Here is an 11,729-nt window from a genome sequence, read left to right on the forward strand (position 1 = left end):
TATAAAGTTGTAATTGTATTTTGGAACACCCAACTAGAACAAGTCTTACAAACACATTGGTTTACCACTTACTATAATGAACTAATCCTATTCACACAGTTGTTCATCATGCTGCTGAAAATCAAGGCAAAAGAAACTGTGGCATCAGTTCACTCGGATTAAATACAGCAATTCCTTCTCATGCTGGCTGTGTCAAGAATGAAAATCGTATTTTTATCAGGCCTGTTACCCTAGTCCCTCCTAATTCCATCAGCTGCACTTGGCAGTGAAATAGTGATAGTTGCAATATTGCCACTGTCATTAACTGTTGTTGTTTTTGTTTTGTGGTTATTATTGTTGTTTTTTTCAAATAATCTACTTGCCAATGTTAACATTGATGATTTAATATGATCCACGAGCAGTGAGGATCTCTGAATTTCCAAGAGTCATTCACGTATTAAGGCAGCAGAGAGATTTAAAGTTGGGAATCAACAGATCTATCTTTTCTCCACGGAAATAGCTCCTCCAAGCTCTCCACAGGCATGGAAACTCCTGCATGTGCCCAGGAACTATTCTCTCCTCCTGTTAGCTTGTGAAGATATTTACATTGTGCTAACTGTAGCCTTGCTTCCAGTTTAACTGTGTGTGGTGGAAAACAGATAACCCTTATTTGTAACAAAAGAAATAATTACTGCATTTATTTATAACACTTCACAGCTCCAATGCTTCTTAAATGAAAATGGATGGTTCCCAAAGAACAGGCAAACCAGAAAACACTTCTGAACTTCCAGACAGCTTCTGAAATACATCCTTAAAGTGTGTTCCACAACAGGGCCCTTATTTTAAAGGTCCTTGTTTCATAGGCCTGAGAGCACTCCCAGGGGTCAGTATTCACCTGCCATACTTACTCCTCCTAGAATGGATTTCACAGCCTCCTCATTGCTGGATACCCCCCAGAGCAAGGTGCACACGGCTGCTCCCATCTCTGTGCAATACTCTGCCTGCTGCAGGAGCTGCTGCTTGGCCTCGCTCAGCTGCTGCCGCAGGTCCAGCTTCTCCTGGAACAGTGTAAGGAAATTTTGGTTGCACTTCACATCTCCCACACCAAGTTTCTAGGCTAGGGGGTCAGAACAAGAAACACAATCATGGCCCTCTCTGAAATGGAGGGTAACCCAGAGCAGTTGCACACATGTTCCTTCTCTCCTGAGCGGTCTCTAAGTAGTGCAGGCTGACAGGAACCAGAAACTGTCCACAAGGTCAAGCCAAGTGACCCACTGAGACTGAGTGGCACCTAGAGAAGCCTGATAGGAGACACCTCCCCCTGAACAAACAGCTCCATGTCTCTTCAAGAGAGAGGGGATTTCAGCATCAGGGGCCAGCATTCCCTGACACCTTCCAAAAGATAGAGGAAACATCTTACAGGAGGGGAGGGGTTTTTTTTCAAAAAAGGCATCTGCTCCAGCCAACACGGAAAGTTGCTGGATACCTAGGATGAATACTGTTTCTCTTCTAGCTCTTTTCTGTCAGCATAGTCCTGAGCAGCAGTGGCAAAGCAAGACAGAGTCCCCAAAAAACACACCTAAGGTTTGAAGTTTGTAGGACCTTCCATTGCAAGAAAGCCGAGACACCACTGCATCCATGAGGTTCTGAGCAATCTGATCTAGTGAAAGTCATCCCTGCCCACAGCAGTGGGGATGGAATGAGCTAACACAACTCCAAAATCCCTTCCAACCCAAACTGTTCTGTGACACAATGATTCTGTGACCACTTAAGTGAGCTGCTGAGTGGATCTTGCCACAAAGCATAAAGAGAGAACAAATCAACCCTACAGAACCAGAGCACAACTTCCATTTGGCAGTACATTTTTCCAATCACATGGGAAGCTGGCTAGAAGAATATCATGGAATTGGGCAGGATTCTAGGTCTCACTAGCTTTCTACCAGCTGCCACAGGAGTAGCAAAGCTGCTGCACTTCTCGGTTTAAAGCCAGCCAGATCAAGGCAGGGATTTTGCAGTCCATGTCTCAGGGTGGGTGGGGGCTCCCAGCTAACTCCAGGTAGGGTGGTATTAGACAGTGCTGCAGGGAAAGACCAAGGCCAGGCCAGAAAAATGATGCTAATTCAAGTATTTAAAGAGAGAGAATCACAGATTGCACAATGTCAAAAACCAGAAGGCTCTTTCTTTGCCCATTTACAGACATGGTATTTTCAAATTCACTGCAGAAAGCACCTTCCTCAGCTCAGCCTTCCCAATGTGTTTGTCAGGATGAAGTATGGGGAAATGAGAAAGCATCTTTTCTATGTCAATTTTGAAAGCAACTAAACAGAACAAGACTTTCAGCCATGTTTTGTCATCAAGACTTTAAATATCTTGTTGCTTTTTGGGGTTCACCTCAGTGCTTCATGTTGAGGGTTTGTAAAGAATAGAAACATTAACTCATCTGAAAATTTACATAACGTGGTGTCAACCAGTACAAAGCTGCATGTGCTTTGTCACCAACTACCTACTGAGCCTCCTGATCACACCTTCCAGCCTGATTTGCACTGCTGCTGATGCAACACACAGGTGAGGATTTGTAAAGTTCAGGTTTAATTTCTCAAGTAGACTTCTGTGTGTACTTACTCTCTGAAGTCTGTCTCACCTACATGTGCAAAAGAATGACACTTGCTGCTGATTCCATAGGCAGAATCTCCCAAGAAAAGTCTCTTATTTCTTAATACTTTGATAATTTTTAAGCAAATTAGCTAAATTCCATCTTTTACATGACTCACTGCCAGGCCTATCAGCTTTTCTGCCACCATGTTCATGCACAAAATGTCCTCAGGCATCTTCCTGTCTAATCCCTGTATTCTCCCTGTCTTTTCCACACTGTCCTAGTCTTAGGGAAATGTATCTTTAATACATTTTATTTGCATTTGGATGCTTATACTGAGTAAGACATAAAACCCAGTAATACCAAATCCAGATCCCCCATCAAGCATGCAAAGCCAGCAGAAAAAAATGCCAGAATTTTTAGTAGATCAAAAGCAATATCAGAACAAAGATATGAGGCAAGAAAAACAAAGTAGTACATTCAAGAGCCAGGAAAATAAACAGAGCCTGCAAAAGCAAATAACCTGGCTGGAAGCAACACTCCTAAGAGCTCACATCACCCAGCAATGCCTGTGCTATCCAATACCACCATCTTCAGGAAAAGGTCAAGACACAAAAACACAGCAGTGACCAAGTATGGAACTGCAAAAAGACAGACAAAGGAGACATTAGCCAAGAATAACATGTGCACTTCAAGTTTTGCTCAGGTTCAGAAAGCACAGCAATTCCCTCATCAGCGATACAGCTCTGCACAGAGAATTTGGAATGCAAAATGTTGATTTATGACAGCCTCAGAAAAGGACACTGCTCAACCAGAAATGCATTTATTTCATGTTTGTTTCAGTGAATAATTTTTTTCTCCTTCAGAAGATAAATATGTAGAAAATAATTCACAAATTCTACACAAGGATGCCTAGAGCAACCAAATGAGAAACACCAGAAAAGTGATTAACAGCAGCAAAAATCACTCATATACACACACCATCTTGTTGTATCCTGAAGAGCTAAAGGACTTCACAACATTATGAGCACAGTCCACTGAAATACACCTTCCTGTCATTTAACAGAACCCAGCCACACTGCACAACAGCAAAGACATGAAGAGAAGAGATTTGAGCAGAAACACTAAAACAACTGCTCCTAGTAACCTATCCATGCTTTAAGTAAAACTCATCCAAAAGAAATCATAAAACAAAACCTGCCCTTTATTTTGTAGTATTAACAAGAATCATGGATGGACTCACTTCATTAACATCTAAAGCAACAACATCCAATTTTACAGGGATTTTATCCTGGAACTGAAGACCTCAGTGCACAGCAGTATGAACTCTGTACCTATTGCTAAACTGCAACACCTATCCCAGAAGATATTTATTTTGAAATAAGGAATATCCAGATTGACAACTATTCCATCATAACAAATTTCATTCCAGAGTGTCTTGTCTATGCAGATGTCACTGAAAGTGCATTTCTGAACTCTTCATTATTCCTTTTCAAAACTGAAATAAGTTTTGTGGTTCATCTGTCTTTGTGCAATCCCAAGGCTGGCAAATGCCAGCTGTATAACCCCAACTGCTGACTACTGAAGATGGCTCCAAGGAAATGAACTTCTGCAGCAAATAATCACCACTAAGTCTCACAGAGACTCATTTGAACTCAAATGGCTTCACAGTCTGAGAAATCAGTGTCTTTGCTATTCCTTAATTGTTAAGAATCTCCCCTCTCATAATCACTTAATACAATATTGACAAAGAGGAGCCCTGAAATTGCTCTTTGATTCGCAGCTGTACATGGCAATTGGATCAATAGGTGCTTGGAGAAAGACTATTAACACTAAATAAAAGCACAAATCTCACAGCAAACCAAGAGAGGCTGTTTTCATTCTGTACATTGCACTGCTTAAACTATCTTCTGTTGTCCTCTTTGCAAATATGTTAAATTCACAATTAGCAATGTTAAATTCACAAGAACTGATTCTGTGAAGGACCTTTTGATTCCAGCTACGCCACAATCTTCCCAAATACCCAGTGTTTCACTTTAACTTGTTCATATGGATAGGGATGACTATTTGGATAGAAATCTCAAATTGTTTTTGAGACTGAGGATTCATTTTGTGACACAAAAATGAAAATTGTATCATTACTCCTTTTGTTACTAAAACTCAAACACACAGGTATCAATTTCCTGGCAGCAAATCTACCTTCTTTTCTCTCATGCAATCTGCCTGGGCCGTTTCCAGACGGGCTCTGAAGTGTTCACAATCCATTCTCAGCTGCTCTATTTCCTCCTCCTTTTTCTCCAGGTCTGTGACAGCATAGATCAGGTAAAAGAAAGAAGGAACACATTGTGGTCATTGGGCATGCATTTAAGCAAAGAGAATCCACCAAGTGTGACTTTACTGAGGTGCCTCAGCCGGTTCCTTGTGCGATATCACCTCCCCGTGGCTAAACGGGAATCCCACAACTTGCTGTGGCAACAGCTCAGAGAACAAACCAACACATCCGATTTAACAGAATCACATCTAGCTGTTAAACACTGAGGGTTGAAAAGATTTTTTAACATTTACTCAGTTTTCTACTTTGTTTTCATGTTGGTTTCCATGAAAAATCCGTGAGTGAAATTTCACCCAAGTCAGTGACTATATTGAAAATGTAAGAAAAATACCAACAGTAGTCAAAAGTACAACTTACATGGATAGCAAGAATTAAAAGCAACTATTCCAAATATTTTAAAATAGCACTTTATAAATAACAGTACTATTATAAAGTAGTATAAGCAACCTGGGCTAGTGGAAGTTGTCCCTGCCCATGGCAATGGGGTTAGAACTGGATGATTTTTAAGATCCCTTCCAACCCAACACATTCTGTGATTCTGTGATTATAAATTATTTAAACATTATTTCAGTTACAAACAAATTTTAAGATTCCTTTATAAAATTAATCTCTGATGTTATCAGAAATTTCAGTTACCAGAAATTCATTCTAACTTAGGCATTTTATTTTAGTGAACAAAAATCAAGTTAAAAGTATTCCATTTCACCAACATGATGCCTGTTTAAAAAAATTTCTTTTTGAGGGACAGTTTTAGCAATAGCTGTGTATTGTATTTTACTTTAAAAACCACAATCCTTGATACTTAGTATTTGTACTGAAAAAGGGAAACATGTTTAAGTAGCTCCAAAAAGTAAAATCCAAACAGCATCTACTGTAACCTCAGTTAGTTTAAAAAATAATAAATTACACCCCACTTCAACCACCATACTTTTGAACATGACAGTTTGGTGGATGCCTTGAAATACTTCCCCCAACATGTGACAGTATTTTTTAATGTAATTACCAAAAATCATATCAAATTCTACCATAAGACAACATCATTAAAAATTATCCAAATATGTTCTTATTAAACAAAGGACTTGGCTTCTGGCATTCTATTTAGTAATTCTACATGATTTGAAAAGTGATACCTTCCTGTTTTGGTGCTAATTGTCAAGTTTATCATCTCAAATATACACACATTGCTTTGAGTAGCCTGTATAAAAGGAGAAAAGCTGTTTGTGGCTGATTTATCCGAAGAGGTAGAATGTGTTTCCACTCAGCCCTCATGTGATTCCAAGCCAGCAGCACTTTTTAGCAGAAAGCAAAGAGGCAAGGCAAGGACTCACTGCTGAGAAATATCTCTCTGCCAGGACATGCTCTCTGAGTAACTCCTTTTCAAGCTGCAGTCCAAAGGAAAAGAATGAAGGGAGGAATGGGTTAATTGAGTATTTGAGGATAACTCTGGTCAGTAGCAAGAAACTTTCTTTCTGTCAAGTGGAGAAAATTCAGTGTCATGCACTTCTGAATGTGTGGGTGTGAGTCCTAAGAAGTTGACAGCAAGATGTCTTGAGCAGGAGCAGAACATGCTCTTACCAACAGCAAGCCAAGAACCTGTTCAGCTGTGCCAGGTAAGCTCATCCAGTGAAAATCTCTGTCCCTGCAAGGAAACAAGCTCTCCAGAAAGAGAAGAATCACCTCCAGCCTTTGAGATGATGGATCCAACCTGAATCCAGCCAGTAGACACACAAAGATGCCCCGTCCTTCACCAGCGAACTTCAAAGGTCCTGGAACTAAACCTGAGCCAGAAGGAGAATAACATTGACCACTGAGCACTAACACAACATAACCTGGATTTTTTAAAGGGCTTCAGATAAAAGAAGGATGTCACTGAAGGTGTCACAATGTTTTATGTAGAAGGGGCCAAAAAGGACAATAGTGGAAGCTGCTCTAGTTGTTCCTCATTTGTGGAAACTCCCCTGCTATGCCAAATCAGCTTTCCCAGCTGTACCTTTGCCCTTAAGAGTGGCACTTGCTCCCAAGATGGAGACTCAAAAGCAGAACAAGGCACTGGGCACAGGAAAGAAGACAAGGCTCCCATTTAGATGTGAGGTAGACTCATTCTCATCCACAGAAAGTTATAGATCATAGCAGGAGATTTTCTGGATCAGAGTTCTAATCTCAAAACTCTGGAAAGTGGAGAACTGAGTACAATAGGAATGAATACCAAGAAGTGATGGAATTAAAATTCTACTCATTCAAATGCTAGATCAAAGTTAAATGTTACTTCTTAACGCTTCCCAAGTGGAGCAAGTTGCATGAAACAGACCCATAATAGTACAGAAAAATTGCTGGAGCTGTATTTCTAAGACTTCTGGAACTGTTTTTCTAAGACTCCTGGAGCCAAGCACTCTTCCTGAGAAGGGTAATAAGAAAAAAACAGAGACCTCTTTTTGAAATGAAAACTACTCTGGCTAAAATCTTAATGAAGACCCTGACAGAAGCCTGAAAAGTAAGTGTTGGCTGCACTGAGCACCACCAGCTCAGATCTCAGACATCACCCCTGGGAAGCCACAGGAAATGGATGTGTTCTACTGACCTACACACACCAGTGAAATGTGCAAAGATCTCAAGGTTTCTCAAAGCTGTTCAAGACTCCATCAGCCTCTCAACTGAATGAGCCAGAGATGTTGAAAGCCTCTGACTGTAATCTGCACTTCTTGAGAAGCAGAAGACTCTTCTGCTCAAGCACACCTCAACAGTACCCAGAAAACTGCAACACCTGATGGAAGTCTGGAGATGTACAAATCACATGTTAGGCTTCTGTAGGAACAACATGAAAAGACATCTCTAGGAGCTGCCAGGACTCCTGTGAGCTTCACATGCCACACCAAGAGGCTGTATGTAACAAACAGCACCATTCTGAGAGTGAGGGCTGCTTGTGTCCTTGTGATGTCCAATCTTTAGTGATGTGTATGCTCCAAAGCCTTCTTTCAGTCTGCCTTATTTCATGCTGCAGAGGTAGGAGAAGACTGGAGCAGCAAAAATCTGCACTTCACTTGTCCAGCTGTAGGGGCACACGATGGCCAGAGCCTGAACAAATGTTCAAATGACCTCATCACCTGCAAGAGAAATCTCCATTGAGGAGAAAGACTGAAGAGAATTCAAAGGTTGACTCAGCTTCAGGTCCTGCCCTAGAGGACCCAGAGAATGCTGGGCAGCCAGCAGAACATTTCAGGAGGTTTTAAAATCTGATGCCATAAGCCTGCTGTGGATGGCCCCGACAGCATCTCCTCGATGCCTGGCACAAGGAATGTGAGAAGGATCAGTGAGAGGAAGCTCAGGATAAGTAGGTAAAAACTAACTGAGGATCTTGAACACTTAACCCAACTGGAAACAGCCCCTGATGCCTTGCAACAGCATAAAGAGAACACTTCCAGACCCTATCCACTGCTTGTGACATGGAAGAACCTTCCCAAAAGAGTGGATCACTGAGGCAGTTGGAAGCTCTGCTCCAATATATTACATTGTCAGACACAGGCTTTGAGGCCCTGTCCTGCTCTTTCTTAGCTGGCTGTTGCAAATTCATTTCCTATGTATCACTTGGTATTCTAGAAGAGACACACTCTCTCTAATCTGTCTCAGTGTTTTTTCCATGTCTTTTCAGGCAAACCCAAATCCAGGTAAATTGTACAGCTGCAGATAAGCTACGGGCTAGGGATGGAGCTGACTCTTCTTTGGCCCTGATGGTTTGTTGGGAGGTAATTTTTGAAAAAAAGTAATGCACAGAGAAACACAACATTGAAAAACTGCACTTTGGGGTCACCAGGAAAAATACTTCTATTAGAGAATGTTTGTTTTTTTTAGTAAAGCATACAAACAAAAAAACAAGACAAGCCAAATACAAGATTAACTTACTCTTCCTTCAGATTTTTACCCACTGTTATTTACCATTATTTTGTTGGGGGTTTTTGTTCTGTGCAAAGTGACCTTTTGAAAAACTAAATGTTTTTGCCTTTTCTCAAAGGGTAAACACTTTTATTTCCTGATACAGCTTCCCTTACTGCCTGAACTACATATGTTTTTATCTACAGTAAAATATTTTTAAAGATTAATTTGACATGTCTGATTATCCTAAGGCAGCCTGTAATTTTCTTCACTACAAACACATTAATTTACTGAAGCAGTCACTGAACAACACAGTTGAATCTGGAACAGCTCCACGAACTCTACAACTATTTCTGGGGCACAACAGTTTGTTCTAAGCAGTTCTGGCAGAAACTGCAAGAGCTTGTAAGATGGTGCTACTCACTTGATTCAATAGCATCCAGCTTCTGGAATGTCCCCAAGATATCTCCATTTACTATTTTGGGTAAGAAATCCCGCAGTTGCATAACTTCTGTTGTCAGCCTTTCCAAATCCCTCCTTCTAACTTTTACAAATTCCTCTTTGGTCTCAGCCTTCTGAAATAAAACAAAAAAGCAAAACAAAAACAAACAAACCAGCAACCAACCAAACACACTGTTACAGTCCTGTAGTGGTTTGCTGCTTCAATTTCTTTTATTGGACAAAAATATTCCTCTCTATGACGTCATTTCAGAAATTTGCAACTCTTTAAGAGAACTATCCAGCAAGCAAACCCAAAAGTCTCTGAGGTTGACCCCTTGACTGTTAATTTTTGCCTAAATCTTAATTTTGGTCTAAAGTAAATAGTATTACTTCTCTGCATGTGTTTCTTCACCCCAAATGTGTGTGCAATACATCTGACAACACTGTAAAAACTAACACTCACGTTTTAAAATGTGAGCAGCATATGCCAAGCTGTTGTTTCATGACTGTACTAAAGTATAAAATTACTCAGCTTTTTAATTAATCCAAACATTTGCAAGACCCTCAGTCCTAAATTACAACAACTCTTTTGGAGGAAACTGTATAAAACCAATTTATCTTTTGTGAAGAGCAAAAATTATTTGCAGCCATCTGCAACCCAAACTCATGTAAATAATTTAATCCCGAGGTAAGACAGAAATGTCTATTAGCTTCCTTTCCTGCCAAATTATACCTATAGAATAATTATCATTCAGTATTCCAGTCGAATGTGTGTTAATTTTAAAATTTCTGTACAAAAAAACCCTCATAAAGTCCAGTTTCTGATGTACATACAAGTGCACTCTGCTGGATGTTAAAAAGGCTGATACACACACACCAACAAAGTTTTAAGATCTTTTGACTAAAACATCAATCACTTAATACACTTTCAGAAAGCAAAGATATCTTAGTAATGCTTTGCACTGCACTGAGAACAGTGCTGACAAAATGACATTTTTTTATGTATCACAACATATTCCAGAGGAAAGAGGCTAACAAACCAAAATCTCATCTCTGACAGGTTCAAAATGCGCCATCCCCACAGTCCTCCCAAGAGCAGGCACACAACACAATGGAAGTCATCCTCTCCAAGCATTCCCTACAATTCTTTCTGCTTTCCTACTTCCTCAGATTGAACGTTTCCTTTCAGTTTTGCTTTCTACTCTATTTCTTTCCCAGCTATCTTTCAAATCCAGAGTTTTGGGATAGATCAATCCCACCTCTGCAGGTTCATTGCTGTAATAAAGGTATGGAATAAAGACTTTGGTTTAATTTGAACTGTAAGCTCCAAGTTGCTCTAGGAAGTGCTTTTGGTAAGGTTCATAAGGCCAAGTAGCACCACACCATGTGAGTCTAGAAAAATTCCACTCATCTAGGTCTCAAGAAAACATGGAAAAAACACATGGGAAGAGGAGTCTTTAGAGGAATGCCATCTGCATGTCAGTAACCATGAATGACAGAGAGAATTCAGTATCACTCAGACTTACAGAGGAAAATTTGGTACATAAAAATAGCTCTGTTCACTAGCAGAAGCTGAATTCAAATAAAACACACTGTGAATCATTGGTGTTGAAGTATGAAATATGCAGTAAGGAGAAAATTCTCATTTGTGGTTCCTGCTGTAAGCACAGCTCCTTGCAGTGCTGCAGTACAGCAGCCAAGTTTTATTTCCTCTGTTTTAAGCAGCTTCTCCACATCTCTCTGCACTACATGAGTATGTTAAAGGCAAATACAGACAGGAGAGAACAGGAGTTTTCTGTCCAGTCCTTGCAGTAACAGCGGGTGGCTGGAGGTAGGAAATTTGGCTTCAGCGAGTTCTTTCACAGGGGTCAAGTCATGCACCTGAGCTCATGCCCTGCCTGCTGTGAGCCCAGTGAAGGAAATGCCACTGCCCTGCCAGAACAGGGCAGAGCTCCCAAATGGCGATGAAGCCCTAGCAAGGAATCACTGCCAGCCCGCTCCCCACCCACTCCCCACCAGCCCAGGGTGCCTCTGGCACCGCTCTACAGTCCCACCGCCTTCCCCTCTACCTGCGGCCCCGCCATCGCCCCCTCAGGGCCCCACAAGGCCCAGGACCACCGCACAACCCCCCCGCTCCTTCTGCTCCTCGGGGCATCCACACGGGCCCCCGGGCCGGGCCGGGCCTCAGAGCCAGCCCCGAGTGGCCCCGGGCCGCTCGTGATACCTGCGCGTCGCCAGCAAGGCCGGCGCTGCGCCACATCGCGACAGCGGCGACAGCGGCGACAGCGGCGTCGCGCGGGAGGGAGAGCGCGTGAGGGCGGGAAGGAACACGCTATGGCCGCGCCTCCGCTGTGGCCACGCCCACCCGCACCGGGTGTCGTGTTCGGGGCGTGGCCTGGGGGTGAGGCTCCGCCCCCAGCCCCGCCCGGAGCGGCCCCGGGACAGCCCCGCCACAACCGGGTTAACACCGGGACAACACCGGGACAACAGCGTGACAATGCCGGGACAATACCGGAC

General features: G+C 42.0%; 1 protein-coding gene across 4 annotated transcripts in view; it reads right to left on the reverse strand.

Moving 5' to 3' along the window:
• Window positions 1-11,669, reverse strand: part of HSF2BP (heat shock transcription factor 2 binding protein) — a 30,697-nt gene extending 19,028 nt beyond the window's left edge. Inside the window, exons 1-4 of one of the 4 annotated variants that reach the window (XM_015636178.3) lie at window positions 11,437-11,663; window positions 9,196-9,343; window positions 4,772-4,875; window positions 888-1,037 (exon numbers count right to left, since the gene is read on the reverse strand). In XM_015636178.3, the coding sequence (XP_015491664.1) occupies window positions 888-1,037; window positions 4,772-4,875; window positions 9,196-9,343; window positions 11,437-11,472 (438 nt within the window). In that variant the 5' untranslated portion in view covers window positions 11,473-11,663. Of the gene's footprint in view, window positions 1-887; window positions 1,038-4,771; window positions 4,876-9,195; window positions 9,347-11,436 lie in introns of all 4 variants that reach the window. The other 3 variants (XM_015636171.3, XM_015636198.3, XM_015636188.3) reach the window with 3 other exon arrangements.
• Between the last annotated feature and the right edge of the window lie 60 nt (window positions 11,670-11,729).

The sequence above is a fragment of the Parus major genome, chromosome 1, assembly GCF_001522545.3.
Source record: "Parus major isolate Abel chromosome 1, Parus_major1.1, whole genome shotgun sequence".
Classification (NCBI taxonomy): Eukaryota; Metazoa; Chordata; class Aves; order Passeriformes; family Paridae; genus Parus; species Parus major.